The sequence below is a fragment of the Heloderma suspectum genome, chromosome 1 (assembly GCF_057233095.1).
Source record: "Heloderma suspectum isolate Gila_16-S chromosome 1, 16-S_ref, whole genome shotgun sequence".
NCBI classification, from domain to species: Eukaryota; Metazoa; Chordata; class Lepidosauria; order Squamata; family Helodermatidae; genus Heloderma; species Heloderma suspectum.
Window position 1 is genome coordinate 282,360,899 of NC_139458.1, and position 18,827 is coordinate 282,379,725.

The window sequence follows — 18,827 nt, forward strand, 5'->3', positions numbered from 1 at the left end:
AAACAGTCTTTTACAGTACTCAATCATAGCTGAGGCCCCTGGGTGTCCGAGGGAGTGATGCACCTGTTCTAAGACGGCTCTCAAGGGCTCCTTGGAGGCCTCTCTCAGTCTAATCCAGTAGCCAAGTCCAGACACAGACAAAGGGATTATTTTCAAAGCTTTATACCTCTTTTACAACTTAACAACTCTACTGTTAGCAACTAGATATGAGCAGCAGAGTACCTATGCCCTAAGTTGGAACAGTTGGTCCCCGTTTGAAAGGGAATTACTGGCAGACACCTGAACTTAAGGGCTAGGGAGAGTCCCTCCCCTTTTCCCTTGGATCCTCTGGGCGCAGCCGTTGTTTGTGCGCCAACCAGGCACTACGCCTCCTTTCCGCGCCCTCCATTTGGCGCCACTCTCTGCATCGGCATCACGCGCCCATCAAGTCTGCTTCCCGCGTTCTGTCACTCCCAGGACTGCTATCTAAGCTAGGAATGCTGGTGGGAGGAATCTCCATCAGCTGTTGGCCCTGGGAAAGAGGAGCGCGCTCCTCTCCCAGGAGCGACTCCTCTTCCTCAGAATCAGAACTACTCTGGGATTCTATGGGCTCAGTGCCCACCCTGACATCGGCCTTCTGCAAGGTCTGTGGTAGGAGTAACCTTTCATCTGTCATCTGGATCCACCCATCGGTCCGAGGATATACTCCGTGTTCCCGCGCCATCTGCAACTCAGAGGAGGAATATGTGGGTGGGTCCTCCTGCCCCGGTAGGACTAGGAACACCCCTTGAACTCCCTCTCGGGCTGCCCTCTTCGCCGCCTCATCTGCTTTTTGATTTCCTTTTCTCCATCTGTCCTCCTCTTTTCCGTGGGCTCGGACGTGGATGATGGCCACTTGTAGGGGCAGTTGAAGTGCATCAAGAAGATCTACTATTAGGCCCCGGTTGGCCACCGGGGATCTGTTAACCGTGAGGAAGCCTCTTTCCTTCCATAACTGCCCATGGGCGTGTACGATGGCAAAAGCGTTTTTGCTATCAGTATAGATATTAACTCGCTTCCCTTTTCCGGCCTGGAGCGCACTTGTTAGGGCCACCAATTCGGCGGACTGGGCGGAGAAATGTGGCGGTAGCTGTTCTTCATGTATACTCTTGTCTTGAGTGATGACTGCTGCTCCTGTATACCGCTTTCCGTCTAGCATGTAACTGGACCCGTCAGCAAACAAGTCCTCAGCCCCTTCAATTGGCTCATCCTCTAGATCAGGTCGGCCTTTTGTATCTAAGTCCAATATCTCAAGGCAATCATGGCAGGTGGTCCAGCCTTATTTGGGCCCTGGAGTATTGGCATTAGTGCAGCGATGTTAAAGCTGGAACATGCTTTAAAGGTGAGGCTCTCATTCAGGAGTAGGCTTATCTCATATCTGGAGTGCCTGGCAGGGATGAGGAATTTGCTTCCTCCTCCGGATCCCAGGATCTGCGGCACACCATGGGGGACCCAAATTTCAGTGGGTCCTCCCATAGTCATCTTCTCTGCCTCTGTGTTGATTAGGGCTGTAGCTGTCACTGCTCGAAGGCAACTCGGCCAGCCCCTTGCCACAGCGTCTAAGACCTTGGAGTAATATCCCACAGGCCTCCAGGCCAGTCCTTTCTTCTGGCAGAGAACCCCCGAAGCTATCCCCTTGTTTTCATGTACATAAAGCCTAAAGGACCGGTTGGGGTTCGGTATAGCCAGGGCAGGTGGATTCACAAGGGCAGCTTTGAGACTGAGGAAAGACTTATTCATCTCTTTGGTCCATCTCCACTCCTTTAATTTGTCCTTTTGCAGTGCCTCATATAATGGTCGCGCTGTTTCTCCATATTCTGCGATCCATAATCGACAGAACCCAGTCAGTCCCAGGTAGGCCCGTAGCTCACGAGGAGAGGAGGCAGCAGGGCAAGTGCAGATAACTTCGACCCTGTCTTGGCTCAAGCTTCGTGTTCCTTTCATTAGTCGATATCCAAGAAACTTCATGACTTGTTGAACTAGCTGTACTTTTTCTCTGGACACCTTGTAGCCTCCTTCAGCCAGATGATTTAGAAGGGAGATCGACCCTTCTAGACATTCGTCCTTGGTATGAGACGAAATTAGGAGGTCATCACAATACTGCAAGAGATTTATCTCAGGGTGTTGACGGATCCATGGCCCTAAATCCTTCTGAAGCTGTTGGCCAAAGACGACAGGCAATAGGTTAAGCCCCTGGGGAATCACTGTCCTTGTTAGTTGAACCTTGACAGTGCCTCTTAGGTCGTCCCATTGGAAGGCAAATAACGGCCTCGAGTCTGGATGCAGTGGGATACTGAAGAAAGCATCCTTCAGGTCTATGACGGTAAACCATTCATGGCTTTCTGGAATTTTTGTCAAGAGAGTGTGTGGGTTTGGCACCACAGGGTAGGGGGCTTCTATTTGCTGGTTGAGGAGGCAGAGGTCTTGCACCAGTCGGTATCCTTTTCCTTCCTTTTTGGATACCGCGAGGATGGGGCTGTTGTAGGGGGACATTACCTCGATTAGGCATCCCTCTTCTTGCAGTCTTGATATTACTGGCTGCAGTCCAATTTTTCCTTGTCGCGATAGGGGGTACTGCTTCACATGAACTGGCCTGGCTCCTGGTTTAAGAGGTATTCTGTAGGGTGCGGCTGTCTTGGCGCGGGCCGCCCCTCCTTTTCCAGCCCAAACCAGGGGATTAACTCGGTTTTCTATCTGTTTCCATTCTGCCCCCTTCTCTGCATGGGGTTCTGGTATGGCGTTCAAGAGTGCCATCTGATAATTGCTACTTTGCTGTTTGGGGAGCCGCACCTCCATTTTCCCATCTGGGGTAAATGCAATTTCGAGTTGGAGTTTAGCCAATAGGTCCCTCCCTAATAATGCCACCGGACAAGAGGGGGTACAGATAAACACATGCTCTAAATGGGTGTTTCCAACCTTTGTGAGGAATGGTTGGGAGAGGGGCACCTGGGTGGCTTTCCCTTCAATGCCCATTATGGTGGTAGTCCCTCCTGTTCCCCCTGGTGGCCGACCAAGAGGGAGGATGGACAGGGCGGCCCCCGTGTCTATGAGGGCATTGTAAGGACGGTTCCCAACCTTTATTCTGACCATAGGGTCCCTTCTAGCCTCTGTTATGGCCAGGAGGGGGCCGGGCCCCGGTCTGTCCTAGTCTTCCCTAACATGGAGGACTCCCTGAGCTCCTCCCTCAGCGTCATCCCTCTCTTTTTGTTTCAACGCTTCACATTCACATTTCCAGTGCCCAGTTTTCTTGCAGAAGGCACAGTGATCCTTCCCAAGGGGAGGCCCCTTTCTCCTTCCTTTCCCTCTTTTCTCTTCTCCTTTCTTCTCTTCTTCCCCTTTAAACACAGCTGCCATAAGCTTTGCCTGCCGTTTTTCATGCACTTTCTCTTCTTCTTCTTTTTCTTCTTCACGTCTCTCATACACCTTTTGGGCCACTTCCACTAGCACTCCCAGGTCCACTGCCAACCCTCCTTCGACGTTTTGCAATTTCTTTCTAATATCTTGGCAACTATTACCCACGAACTCAGTCGTGAGAATTCTCAAATTATTGGGATCACTCAGATCCATGTCTGTATATTTCCCAAAGGCTTCCCTCAATCTCTGAAGGAAAGCTGTGGGCGGCTCGTTCTTATCTTTTTTTCATGTTAAAACCTTCTATAGATTGGTGGCCTTTCGCGCAGCTTGTCTCATGCCTGCTAAAATGAGCCGAAAATACTTGGCATGCCGCTGCCTTTGTGCAGCGGTGGCCACTCCCCAATCAGGCAGTCCTAAAGGCAGCACCGCTGCTATCTCATCTTCGGTCGCTAGGGGGAGATCCTCCCTAAGCTTGGCGCGCATGCCGGCAAGAATAGTAGGTTTCTGACTGAGAAAACAAGTATTCAGTAACATTTGAGTGTCATCCCAGGTGGGGTTGTGAATAAGTCCCTCGCCGGTGAAATTCAGGCAGGGTAGGAGCACCCCGTCTACCCGGCCACGAAAAAAAAAGTAAAACACACACACACACACACCCGTGATAGGCTACGTAACGATTTACATAGCCTATCACGGCTAGATTTCCAAAGTCAGCCATGATAGGCTATGTAAATCGTCACGTAGCCTATCACGGGTGACTTTGAAAAAAAAAAGCGCGTATGCAAAAGGCGGCTCCCATGGGGACCGCCATTTGCGTTCCTTATTTTGGCACGTCTAGTCTACGTAAAGATTTACGTAGACTACGGCGAAAATAAGGGCAACGCAAATAGCGTTCCCTTATTTTCGCCGTAGTCTACGTAAATGTTTACGTAGACTAGACGTGCCAAAATAAGGAATGCACATGGCGGCGCCCCATGGGCACCGCCATTTGCGTACGCACTTTTTTTTCCCCCCCAAAGTCACCCGTGATAGGCTACGTGACGATTTACGTAGCCTATCACGGCTGACTTTGGAAATCTAGCCGTGATAGGCTACGTAAATCGTTACGTAGCCTATCACGGGTGTTTGGGGTTTTTTTTACTTTACTTTTTTTTTTTTGCAATGGTGGTGGCGGCAGCCGGTCGGGAGACCAGCCGCCGCCCCCGCTGAAACGCCGCTGAAACGCCGCTGGGACCCGCCGCCGAGAGTGACATTCGCTGAAGGTAAGTCCCATCCCGGGGGGGGGGGCTGGGGGCCGGCGGAGAATTTCCCCAACACTTTCGGGGGGCCGAATGCGTCGGCACTCGGCCTCCCGAAGATTCGTGGAGAAATTCTCCGCCAACCCTACGTAAAAGGGACATATATAAACATAGTCCCTTGGAGATGCTGAGCAGTGGGATCTGGGACCTCTCTTATGGGGAGCATCAGTTTGGTTGGTGGTTGTGGATCCTTTCGCAAATTATGGGTGGCACCCCCCTTCTCCCCTCTACTCTCTGGGCTATCTGCCTTTTGTAGGACGGGCCCCACTTCCCTTCCCATCGACTTTAGGGCTCTCTCAATTGTCTCCACATGCTGTTGAAGGCGATGACGGTCTTCCGTCACGAGATCACAATCCCTTACCTCTTCGCTGAACAAGTTTTCCAAGGAGGGGGAAGGGGGAGCAACCAGATGGGGTCGCGTGGCGCCTGACACGGCCGTTCCATAGGGTGGGGAAAGTAATGGATCTTCCGGCGCCGTGGGAAAGGCGGCCGGCGGCTTTTGTTTTTTGATGACTCTAGTAGTTATTACAGGGAGGACCAGAGACATGCATTTTACCACCCAAGCTGCTGGTTTTCCTTCTAAGGGCACATTTGTTGCCCACGAGTCAATGTAAGGAAACTGGTCCCAACTTCCCCTTTGGGTAACTATCACACATACAGCGGATACAATTTTTGGATCAAAAGACCCCTCGGGCAGCCATCGTGGTTCCAATACTGGCCACTCCCAGGTACAAAGGAGGACAAGACCGTCCTTCGTCATTTTTGTTCCATAATCTTGCTTAAACTTATTCCAGTTGCGCAAACAACATCCCAAGGGTGTTTGAGACTTTTCTTCAGGCCTAGAGTGGGATCCGCCCATGATAGCAGTGGTTTCAGCCAACAATTCGTACACTTCGCCCTTCTCTGACCCAGCCTGTCGCCGGGGTAGGGAAATGCAGATCGGGGCTCCTCACTTGCTTCGCCCAGAGGCGTCTCACACAAATCTCGACACACACACACACACCACTGTCCCACAAATTCCCTGAGTGTAAGTTGCCACTTACCCTGAAGTCTCAGTACTCTACCCGCAGCTGCAGCCAGCTGCCTCATGGATCCACTGCCGGTACCTTAAAAAGGGTGCTCTTGGTCTCCCTTACAATGGCGTTGGTCCCCGAGCATCTCCCCGCCGCCAGGGAGGAGAAGGCAGTATAAGTTAACCGCCTGTGGCCACTTCCCCACCGCGGCCCCTCGGCTCGACGCGTGAGAACGTGCCCCAGAAGGCACGATCCGAGTCACGGCACCAAATTGTTAGAAAAAGTTCTTGCTTCTGGTTAAATGAGAGGCCAAGCAGGCGACAGTGGAGCCAACAAAGTTTTATTGATCGTTTTGCAAAACGGGTGCACAGCAGTCTGGACCCAGAACATGGCGCGCCCAACCTTTTTATACCCACCCCTAACGGCTCAGTACTTTTCCATCAGTTCTTTGTCTCTGCGCATGCTCTCAGTTTAAGCTGACTCATTGGTCATGTGTCATGCCTACGTGACCGAGTCACTAGCTACACTAGATACTTATGACCTCCCCTTTTTATCTAACACCGTGAAAGAGGTTTCTGTTTTTCTGCCACATTCTCAGGGTGTTTTAGAGTTGGTGGTGTTTTTGAGCTTGTTGATCTGAGGTGCCTGAGAGTGCTCAGTGGTTCCCCCCACTTTCTGTTGTACATCTCACCACACTGTGCAGCCTCCCCAACTGCCCACGCTTCCTGATCTGAAAAAGCCCCATGGGAGACATTACCTCATGACATCTTCACTGGGGCTTTGGTTGAAGTGCAGGAAGCCAGGGAGGTTCCAGACCACTGGAGAGATCAGCATACAGTGAAAGACAAATCACATATACAAACACATACTCACACCTCAGCCACCTTCTAACTAAAGGAAGTGCAAGAACAAGACCAAAATTGTCTTCCTCCTTTAAAAATGGTTTCGAAAGCAGTAGCTTTCCCATCAAATGAAATTAAGATCGTTGGGAAAATGTAGATGAAAGTTTTGGCACAACACTAATTTTAAGAGTCTGAATCAAAAATTGCTGTGGATGCTCCACACACACACACACACACAAAAATAACCACATGGCAACCCTGCAGCCTGTGTGAGCCAGAAGGATCCTGAGCAAGAAAAAACCAGGCTGATTAAGGGCAGGCTGCAATCCATTTGTTATCATAGAACCATTTAAAGATTGCTTCCCGTTTCAATTGTTTTAAGGAAAACAGAACATAAAAGAATGGGAAGTGGCTCTAAATATTTAATGTTTCTCCCAGTTGAATAATTGAGTGGATGCTGAAGACAGAGCCTTGTTCTCTCCTTAGTGGATAAGCAGCAAGTTCTTATAGGCCTTCACTTCACTATTTCCCCAAACTGGGATGCTATCTAAGGTCAAATAGGCCTTCACTATCTGCTTATAGTCAGCATCAGGTTGCAGAGGCCTTCTGTTACCCAGAAGCATAAGAACCATTTCACTGATATTTAGTGATGTATTTTTTTTGTTTGCAAAGTTTTCCCCCACCCCCTAAGTGTAGCTTGCCATTTTAAAATCCACAACACAAAGTATAATGATTTCTTTATTGTCCAAGTTAACCATTCTTAATTTGATTGCTTGTTACAAGGCTAATCCCAGAGTGTTGTTTGATTTCTTGATGAAAAGTATGTCATCGAAGTTAAGCACTCATTTCATTTATTCAGCCATATCATTAAAGGTGTTTCAGGGATCTGGCTGGGGGTGGGAGGAGTGTTGAGGAATCTGTGAATAGGAAAAATCTTAGTACAGTTACAATAAATTGGTCTTACACAAAAATCCAGAGTTGTTATTAGGCCACTCATACACATACCCACCTAAGTTAGTAATTCTGGCTTAAAAAGAAAAAGGAGCTAACTTTTGTAAAGTCTTCCTGTGTACTTGGAAGTAATTTTTACTTGGAAATGGTGACTAGTCATGTGGTTATTTAGCATATAAACAGTGCTGAAAGAGAACTTTGAATGTGGATAGTGGAAGATTGACCCTGCAGCTGATATCTACAGTAGAGAGGGCTGTGATCCTCTCTCTCTCTCTCTCTCTCTCCCCCCACACACACCCCTTTCTGAACCTTGGGGAGGGGGGAAACCTTTATAAATTTCTAGCTCTCTACAATGAGAGTGTCTGACTACAACTTTGGGAACTGTAATTTCTTATGCCTCCTACTCAATTAGCTAGGAGGATTTTTTTAATAGGCTACATTTCCCAGAATTCACATGAGCAATGCCTTATCCCCTCAGAAGAGGTTTGAGCCTGAGCTTTAGCCTTGGCTGCTATTTTCCGTCCTTCTCCACCCAATCCACTCCACTTCAACCCACAGCTTGGTAAATTTGAGAAGGTTTGGGAAATGGCGAAGAGGAGAAACTGGCAGATGGGAGTGCTGGCACTTTGACATTTGGAGCAGGGGATTGGGCTCAGATCATAATTGCACATGGATTTCTTAATTGCCGGGCAGGGTCATTTTCAAAACCTGGCCATTTCCAAAAATCTGCTCCCTCCCTAGACCCCCTGCAACCAATGTATTGTAATGCAGGTTGGGGGGCGGCGGCTAGCAGCACACGACATGAGTCAAATTTTCAGATGGCACAAAGTTGGGCAGGATAGCTAATACCCTGGAAAACAGAAACAAAATTCAAAGTGATCTTGATAGGCTGGAGTGCTGGGCAGAAAACAACAGAATGAAATTCAATAGGGATAAATGCCAAGGGAAAAGAAACCAAATGCACAGTTACAAGATGGGGGATACTTGGCTCAACAATACCACAAGCGAGAAGGATCTTGGAATTGCTGGAGATCACAAGCTGAATATGAGCCAACAATGTGATGTGGCTGCAAAAAAAGGCAAATGCTATTTTGGGCTGCATTAATAGAAATATAGCTTCATGTGAAGTACTAGTTCCCCTCCACTCAGCACTGGTTAGGCCCCATCTTGAGTACTGTGTCCAGTTCTGGGCACCTCCACACTTTAAGAAGGATGCAGACAAACTGGAGAGTTTTCAGAGGAGGGCAACACAGATGATCAGGGGACTGGAAACTAAGCCCTATGAGGAGAGACTGAAAGAACTGGGCATGTTTAGCCTTGAGAAAAGAAGAATGAGGGGAGATATGATAGTGCTGTTCAAGTACTTGAAAGGTTGTCACAGAGAGGAAGGCCAGCATCTCTTCTCGATCATCCCAGAGTGCAGGACACGGAATAATGGGCTCAAGTTATAGGAAGCCAGATTCCAGCTGAACATCAGGAAAAAAATCCTGACTCTTAAAGCAATATGACAATGGAACCAATTACCTAGGGAGGTAGTGGGCTCTCCCACACTGGAGGCATTCAAGATGGAGTTGGACAGCCACTTGTCAGGGATGCTTTGACTTAGATTCCTGCACTTAGCAGGGGGTTGGACTCGATGGTCTTATAGGCCCCTTCCAACCCTACTATTCTATGATTCTATGAGTTAGAAATGGGGCAGGAAAAGAGGGGCTACTTATAGTAAGCACCTAGATTGTGAAGGTTGCCATTTCCACTATAGCCAAGGAGCAGATGCTATCCATTACATCAAATTCTATGTATCCCATCAGAGGCTATTTCAAAGTCAATCAATTGAAGCTATTGTATGACAAGGACTGTATTCTCTGGCTTCAATTTCCCTTGAAATCTACTACTTATTAGTATTGTGCATTTGTAATAACTTCCAATAACTATGTTTTCTAGAGCAAATATGTCAAAACGCTGGGAAGAAACCAACATAAAGTATAATTACTGAAATGTGCGGCTGCTCCTGTAAAAGCAGTGCTCTTACATTTCAGATGTTCATCTCCTTTTGAAAAGTTTAATAAACTGAAATTTGAGGAGGTCTCTGAATACCTAAATCAAACTGAAGCGTTCTCTGCTTTCCCTGAGTTGTTTGCAAAAATTTCACAGCTGCAAGATCTTGTATAACATTGAGCAAAAGAATTCATCAAACTGCAAACACAATAGAGCTTTCTATAGAAGACACACTTAATTAGAAGCCTTTTTTGTTTGTTAGGCATATAACTTTACCCTGAAAGTCATGAGGAAAAGTTAATAAATTTAGCAGAATCTGCAGCTTCTGTAGTATGTGTCTGCTTTAGCTAGTGAGAACGCAAGAATTATATATATTACATTTGAACCCATCTTTTTCCATTAGGCTCAGCATGGGTAATAATAACCATTGGTAGAAGCGGTAATGTGCACTGCTACATTAGTATGATTGGTAAGAAGCTGAGCCTTTGCAGGTACAATGATAGAAATAGGTTTGTGGACTTGGACTGACTCTGATTTTTTTTTTTCTTAAAGGATCTTTCAGAAAAAAGAATTGTGGTTTATGGAGACATTTGTGGACAGTAGGGGGAAGATGATAGCATGCATTACAATGGGAAGGAAACAAAACATGGGTAGAGAATACATCATCAAGCAGTCGACAAAACATTTAGATAACCTCATTGGTTTTTGTTTATTTTTGTCAAAATGATGTTTCTTCGATACAGAATGACACACAAACTCATAAATGTTTGGTAAATAGTTTGCTAAGGAGGAAGTCAAGTTAACTGTAATTTTTACCTGATAAATAATTCTGGCACTCATGCCAGAAATGAAAAATCAATATTTCTTTGTATTATGCTCTTAACTGTCACTGCATTTGTCCTATCTAATGCGTATGTGTATTCTGTTAACAGACCAGCCGTACTCATGGTCTCCGACTCAGCAGCACTTCAATGAGGAAAGTTACTCTCCTGTTTCAAGGAACATGAAAGGATTATCTGGCAGTCGCAATCAACCACAGCTATGTTCTGCGCATACGTGTGGTTTAGCATCCCCTGAAGATTGTGAACACGCCCACGATCATATTCACCATGGCCAGGAGTCAAGGCAATCATATCTTCTCAGCCCAACGGAGAGCTGCTCGATGGACCACCATCGCTGCTCGCCGCGAAGCTCCATCCATTCAGAATGCATGATGATGCCCATGGTTATGGGCGATCATATGTCCAGTAGCACTTTCCCCAGAATGCACTACACCTCACATTACGATACTCGGGACGATTGCACCATGTCTCACGCCAACACGAAGATTAACCGGATCCCTGCGAATCTGCTGGATCAGTTTGAGAAACAACTTCCTCTCCACAGGGATGGCTTTCATACTTTGCAGTACCAGAGGACCTCAACAGCCGCTGAACAACGCAGTGAAAGCCCAGGGAGAATACGTCACCTTGTCCATTCCGTACAAAAACTTTTCACGAAATCTCATTCTTTGGAAGGATCTTCCAAGAGCAATGTCAACGGGACAAAGGGAGATGGCCGAGGGGATGACCATCATCATGGACATCATTCTAAACACAGCAAAAGAAGTAAAAGTAAAGAGCGGAAACCGGAGAGTAAGCATAAAACTGGAATGAGCAGTTGGTGGAGCTCTGATGATAATTTGGACAGTGATAGCACTTACCGAACACCTAGTGTTGTAAACAGGCATCACGTGGACCATATCTCTCATTGCTACCCAGAAGCACTTCAGGGACACTTTGGGGATCTCTCATTAAAGACTTCAAAAAGTAACAATGATGTAAAATGTTCGGCTTGTGAAGGGCTGGCGATGGCCCCTGATGGCAAATACATGAAAAGGAGTTCTTGGTCCACGCTTACAGTAAGCCAGGCTAAAGAAGCTTATCGCAAGTCATCCCTTAACCTAGATAAGCCTCTAGTTCATCAGGAAATAAAACCTTCCCTGAGACCATGCCATTACCTTCAGGTAAGAGCTAAATGCAGTTAATATTATTAATCAGAACGGAACAAGCTATTATCAGCTAGGCCACAGGGATTTCTATGTGCATGTTTTACGTATTTCATTACAAGTTCCCTAATTTTGCATAGTCCGTCTCCACCTGGAAATAAAACATGAGAGAGAGAAAGGGAATTGTTTCTTATTAATACGTTATTCATAATAGATGTTTAGTAAAATCAAAAAGTAAAACACAATCAAATTGGTCATGTAAATTCGAAATGTAATAGGTCATCATTTAAATATAAGAGATCCCATCAGCATCTAATGGCTAAAAATCACTTCACAGAAATATCTTCATTATTATTTCTTTGAGCTCATTTTGTAGTATGAGAATTTTGTTTCAGTTCACAAATCACTCAAAAATGCCCTGTTTGCAACCCTGAACACAAATGCGAATGGGAGGACATGTTCTCTGAAAAGTTCGCAAAGTCCTCCTGAACTTGTGTTTGCATCCGCAAAAGCTGCACTCAGATTTTTTAAATGCTCAACTTTAAAAAAATATGCAACTTTTTAAAAGGTGCAACTTTCAAAAAATGTACAACTTTTCCCATTTGAACGAAGTGAAAAAAGGTTGCAAATGAGAACAGGAGTGAGATGACCTAAGCTTTGAAGTAAAGTTCAAAGAATTTCAGCAAGCCCCACCATCCTTGGTTCTCCCATCCCTACTTTCTAGCTTCTTCAGTTGCTATTTCCTTTTTGGGCCATTCACAAACTCCTACCCAGTACAAGCAATGATGAGCCCTATGAATCTTACTACCTGCTAACCAAATGGGAGAAAATACCACTGGGTTCCCTGGGAGGACCATGTTTACACTCTGGAATGGATCTTCCATGATTGCTATCTTTGAATGTTATGCACAGTATGACCATCTGATTTCTGGCATGCTTAGGAATCATAAAGGGCCTAAATGATACTCATTTATTTCAGCTACCTCTACATTGCACGTATTATAGAGCCCAATGCCATTTCTTAAAAAGAAAGGTAGCTTCAGGAGGGGGAAACGTAGAGTAGAGAAGTGGTGAGCTGGGAGGAGGTGCCTTTAAGCGTGGGGTATTGAACCTCTTTCAGTCCAAGGGCCAAATTCCATTTCAGAGAAGTTCTCAGGGGCCATATTCCAGTGGTGGGCAGGGCTAAAGGCAAATGGGGGCAAGGCCGAAATACCAAAGACACCAGCATATTTTAGCTTATTTGTTTTATTTATTTATGTATTTACTTACTTACTGTACTTTTAAACCACCTAGTAACTGAAGTTCTCTGGGCAGTGTACAATACATTAAAAACATACAGAACAAACATTAAAACAAAACATAAAAACAGTGCAGCATAAAACCAAGATAAAACAAGAAGCAAAGAAAAAAAATATTACGTCATCATAAAACCCAATTAAAGCCAGCAGCAGAATACTGCTACTACTAAAAATACTAAAAGCACTAAACACAGTTCTCTGAATGCCTGGGAGAATTAAAAGGTCTTCACCTGGGGCTGGAAAGACCATAACATAGGTGCAAGGCTGTCTGGGGATAACATTCCACAAATGGAGTGCCAACACTGAAAAGGCTCTCTCTCTTGTAGCAACCCAGCTTGCCTCATTTGGCAGGGGCACCTGGAGGAAGGCCTCAGACGATGATCTTAATGTGTGAATAGTATAAGCTTAAAGCTCTTAGTGCCAGTAACCAAGCTTTAGGAGAGGCATTACAACCTTTTAGAATGGGAAGAAAACTGAACAAAAGCTGGGAAACTACCAAACGATTGTAGATTTAGAAGGACTAAAGGGGGTGGAGCCCCAGAGGGCCAGATTGGGACCTCCGTCCGGAGGTTCTGCATCCCTGCTTCAGGCCTTTACCCTTCCATCTTTTCTTTGCTCCATTTTGGGTTTGGCTGCTTTCTTCTTCCCCCTGTTGCAACCGTTCTGCTAATTCCCTCTTTCCTGAAACTGCTTTTAAAATGGCATTGGGGCTTTGTCACACACACACACACACACACACACACGTGTGTGTGTGTGTGTGTGTGTGTGAGTTGTAGTTAAACCCTTAAAACAAAATTTTGCTGGATTGCACACATTGCCTGGCAACTGTTTTTTTTCTCCTGTTAAGGCAAGAATTTTATGAATGCTTAAGTCCAATTGATGTAAGTTTCCCTCCTGCACAACTTGGTCTTGAGGGACACACAAGACATGACTAAGGAGATCCATGATTTGGACCTTCTGTTGTTTTCCAATAATTCGCAGCCCCAAGTAAGTGCTTCAAAGATCAGGAAAGTAGCATTGGAGAGGGGGCTGCCTGTTCCCACATGGCACGCATCATTTGCCTGTCTAAATCCACACCCCCTGTCACACATCTGTTTATAAGCTCTGTGGAAGAAAACGTACAGGTATCATGTGGGTACATACTATATATGTTCCTCTATGGAGCTAATATACATACGTTCCTCTCTGGAGCTAATAGAAACTTTTAGGGGGCACCAGGGCAATTTTGATTGGGGAAACTGAAAGTAAAACACCCTTTTGACCTGTTTCTTCCTTTTTGGAGCCGCTATGTCAAACTGCTAATTAGTTTGTTTCGTAAAGCAGTATGGGATCCTAACAATGGATCTCCTGCATCATACTGAGTTTGGCCCTAAGCGTGAAGGGGATTGGGCTGTTCGTTCTCAGGTTAGAGAGGCCTCATCACTTGATTGCTATCATCTGTTAGTGTGTTCAAACTGCATACATTGACCTATCTCTGCTTGAGTCATTTGGTCCGCTGTCATATTTGCCAGTAGTGTTTGACTAATTTATAGGGGGAAAATGTGTAACCTTTGAATAAACAATAGGATGCAGAGAACATTTAAAGCTATTCATTGTATGGTGGAAGAAGAGATCACTTCTAAGAAATGTTTGGAAATGGATCCTGGTTATCAGAGTGCTTCATAGAATCTAGAACATATATTTAAAGTTAAAGGAAATGCAACCCTGCTTCTCTTATTATTGAAATGCAATGAAAAGAAATCTTCTATTGATTTTACTGTACTCATATAACTGGGTCAAACAATATGCTCAGAGGCACCATGAAGTTGCTGCTGAATAGCTAAATCTTCTTCTTTCAATATATGTAAGGTGCACATTCAGCACTATTCCGATGTCAACATTTCTAAGGAGGCAATTGAAAAATGTCAGTCTAGAAAATAAACAAAATGAAAGGTGGGGTAAATGGGGAGCGGGGAGATGTAACAGCTTAGGTCATTTTTAGGTACCCTATTTCTCTTAGCCCATTTGTCTTCTTTTTGATAAACATGGGATTATAAACATATAAAATAACTGACTGTAGCAGATGTGAGAAGATAATGTTAAAATAGGTTTTGTAATCATTATTTATGTGGGGGGGCTTATTTCCAATGTGAAGTAAATAAACCCTTTTCCCTATCTATCTATGGATTATTTATTTATTACATTTCTATACTGCCCAATATCCAAAGCTCTCTGGGTGGTTCACAAAAACGAAAACAAGGAAGTACAGAATAAAAACAGCATAAAGTATAAAAGCTTAACATACAGTATAAAAATACAACCTGAATAAAACCTAGCAGCAGTGCAGAAATTTAAAATACAGTAACAGATGTAGAACAGCAACATTAAAGACTACAACACTAAATGCTAAAATGCTGGGGAAATGAAAAGGTCTTCACCTAGGGCCTGAAAGAGTACAACTATCTATCTAAAATTGTTTCAAGACCACTTTTAAGGTGGATCCCTTCATGCTGGGACTAGGTAAGGCACTCCTCTCTGACCTGCTGCAGCCTTTTCCCTGTTCTCAGCACTCTGGGTGGTGGTCCCTCCCACTGTTGGTATGTGGCCCCTGATGACACAGTCCAGGGCCAGTTTGGTTCCCAAGTCACAAATAGTCCCCCACCCCTGGTTTAGAGAAACCTGCCAGTATCAGAAACCACAGTTTTAAGTTGTCTTGTTTCCCTAAACCAGGGATGGGCAATGGTTTGGGGGTCAAGGTCACATTTGGTGTTGGTCGACCTGTCGGGGGCTGCGTGCCCATGGAGGTGATGCCAGAACCAAAAACGGGCATGAACTAAGCTCAGATTAAAGAGCAGGCCCACAGCCCTCTATCAAACAGGCAAGTTTTTCCTTTCACTTTCCACTCAAAACACACTTTGAGCACATGTCCAGATTAAAAGGCACTATTTTTCCGTGGCTCTGTGCTCCCCTTTTTTTTTTTAATGCTCCCCCCGGTCCTCCTCCTCAGGTCACAGCCAGCCCACTTACTTTGCTGTTTGCTCCCATTTCATTCCTTTCCAAAGTGTGGCTGTCAGTCCACACCGACTTTGGAGCAACAGCAGCAGCTGAGAGGCACAGCAATAGAGTCCTCTGAGAGCGGCTGCTAGAAGATGATCTCTTGTCCACACTCTGAGGGCCAAGCTCACTAAGGGCCCCAGCATAAGCCACAGGGATGACAGCTGCCACCGCTGTCACCTTGCTGCTCTCCATGGTAATTTTGGCAGCTAATCTGCAGTGTTCAGAAATTTGGGGCTGGGGGCAGGGCGTTACGGGCTAGGCTCCCAGGAAGTACTGGCAGAGCCCATTTCAGTAGCAATATTGGTGGCAATTTCTGCAGTGGCACCATTTTTGGCAGTAAATCGGTGCCACTGATTTACTGTGTGTGTGTGGGGGGGGGGGCAAATTCATGGGGAAGCTCAGGCACTCAGCAGGCCGCACAGGAGACCTCCAAGGTCTGCCTGCAGCTCACAGGCTGTGGCTTGCCCATATGTGCCCTAACCAATAATTAAAACAAACCACATCACCACGATATCATAATATCATATCATCAGTATTGGCCTAGGTGAGGACCTAACAACAAACCAGTTAGCTGAAAATGGAAGCAAAATACTTCTGATCACAGAAGGATTTTGCTTCCCACAGTTGTGACAAAAGGGAGAACACAAGAACGTGAGACTCGTTCACATAACACTAAACCGTAGTTTAGCATTACACTCGAACGCAGCCAATATGGCTAGTTGGAGTGGAGGCACGCTGAGAATGGGAACTGCTGTCATCCTAGAAACAAATGATTGTGAAGAGAACAGCTGAAAGTGACTTAGCTAACATAATTGGCACAAAAGTAAAGTAAATATAAATATACCTTGCAGCATTTAAATAACTATGAGCACTCTTGGAAGAAGCAAATAAAAAGGCTTTCAAGGACTGTACAAACAGTAGGAGGTACAAACACAATTACTCCCACTAATACTTTGAAAATATAATGGTAATATATTATCAGCTTTCTTTTTAAGGTCTTCTTTTCTATATGACATGCCACAAAATAAAGGTAAACATGTCCATCCTGCAGTGATTGAATAATAAGCACATCTGCTAAAAATGGACCTTGTTTTCCTAGCTTCATTGCTGCCAGCACAGAATAACATAGTCTCTTCTCACACTGAATGCAAATACTCGCACTGCACTTCTAAAATAAGAAGACAGGGAATGTGCTTTCTAAATTATATTACTGTTTAATATCATCATCATCTGCTTAGTATTTGCATTGTGCTTTTCTATCTCAGTAATCCTTACAACAACCCAGAAAAGTAGTTCAATACTACTATGCCCCTGTTGCAGATGGCACTGTGTGTGTGTGTGTGTGTGTGTGAGAGAGAGAGAGAGAGAGAGAGAGAGAGAGTCTGCCAGATAATAATTTTCTTGAACTCTTCCAAATGTAGTTTGCTTCTGAACAGGCATTTTATACCCAGGCTGAAATTTTTGAGTAGAAAGTACATGCATATAGCATATCTGGTATAAAGGGCACATGCCTACATAAATTACAGTGATTTGCCCAGAAAACACAACTGGTGATCAACTCTGTGCTCCCAAGTGATTGTGTCTATTCTGATGTAGGCATTACTTCTGTCATGACTCAGGTTCTGAACTTTGGACATACATATTCCTCTGTGTATTAAAAAAGACAGATACAAGGATTTAATATCAAGAACAGGAAAAAGGCTTTTTAGAAATTAAAGTTATCAGCACTTGTTACAAGTAAGTAATTAGGGTAATTATTCCCAATTAGCAGATGCAAACTCTGCAGATGGGAATTTCAGGCACCAATAACTATTTGCACAAGCCATAAAGCTACTTTGATGATTTTCAGTGCACTATACAGATTTTTGCTGCTGTTCTGAATGAATAAGAGACAGATGCTTCCTTATGTAGTATAGTAGCCTTTTGAAGGGAGACATATCAGAGAGGCTGACCGATAAGGTTACATTTCAGATGTATAAATGATCACGATAAAGCTGTGGACAAATTAATGAACTGATTAATCTGTGGAAATGTAAGCATGATCAAGTGACATACTAAACTGAAATTTTAATGCAAATACCTCTTTTGTTCATGATGCCCCAAAATGGAGAAATGTTGCAGTCACTTTAAAGGCTTCTTTAAAGCCTTTATGCTACTCTTCCACTTTCAGCTTCAATCAGACATGGATTGTAGACTTTGGCCAGCTATATATCAAAATATAAGAAGCATATTCAATGTTGGCTTAAGCTTGGAGCTGGGTTTTGTTCATTTTTTTTTTAAACTCAGAGAATATATTCCCCCTTTATTGTATCTTGTAAAAAAAAAAGGTCAATAGATTTTTGCAGAAAAAAAAATATGTTTTCCATATATTCAACTATATATTCTAATTCTAATATTCAGATAATGTGATGAGGTGCCTGTTCTTTAAACTGGAATTCTTCCCTGTTTTCCTTTGATTTTGTTCCCCACCCATGTCACTTCTTGCTGCAAATTTTCTTTCACCTTTACACATTTCTGAATGTGTCTTCACATGTGTCTATAATATGGAATTATGACATTTCATGTTTCCAGTGTGTGCCTCTAGGCTCAGTGGGAGCATCATTCAGAAAAGCAAATAGCACCTGTGCTTTAAGTACATTAAAATAGAAAATACAACTTTTATCAGGTGCCAAAGCCAAACAAACCTGTCCCCTTACATTAGGGCCAATCCAGATCCATTAAAATCTATGGGAGCTGTGACATTGAGTTCCACTGGATGTAGATTACATCCAGAATCTTCATATTGTCAAGCAGTAATTTACACACACTAGATTTCTTTTCTGAGACTTTATATAATGTAAATCACATTTTAAAGCTTCTGCCCTCTCTTCTATCAGTCCCTGCTCCCTCATTAACATTTTTCAGTCCATTGCAGGTCCATCAAAACATGTAATTTAAATTATGCTCGTAATCTGTAACTCCATATATATCATGCAAATAACACATAAGAGGGGGCATGTAAGAGGGGGCATGGCTCAGTGGTAGAGCACATGTGTTGC

General features: G+C 44.4%; 1 protein-coding gene and 1 long non-coding RNA gene across 2 annotated transcripts in view; one reads left to right on the forward strand and one right to left on the reverse strand.

Moving 5' to 3' along the window:
- The window catches only part of DLGAP2 (DLG associated protein 2), a 511,080-nt gene that overhangs the window by 385,318 nt on the left and 106,935 nt on the right, over positions 1-18,827 (forward strand). Inside the window, exon 4 of the mRNA XM_084826764.1 lies at positions 10,401-11,473. Coding sequence (XP_084682890.1) covers positions 10,472-11,473 — 1,002 coding nt within the window. The 5' untranslated portion in view covers positions 10,401-10,471. The remainder of the gene's footprint in view (positions 1-10,400; positions 11,474-18,827) is intronic.
- On the reverse strand, positions 10,155-15,797 carry LOC146359173 (uncharacterized). Its single transcript, XR_014786581.1, has 3 exons — positions 15,760-15,797; positions 11,171-11,606; positions 10,155-11,057 (listed from the first exon to the last, which is right to left on the reverse strand). It is a non-coding gene; the product is annotated as an uncharacterized LOC146359173 (long non-coding RNA).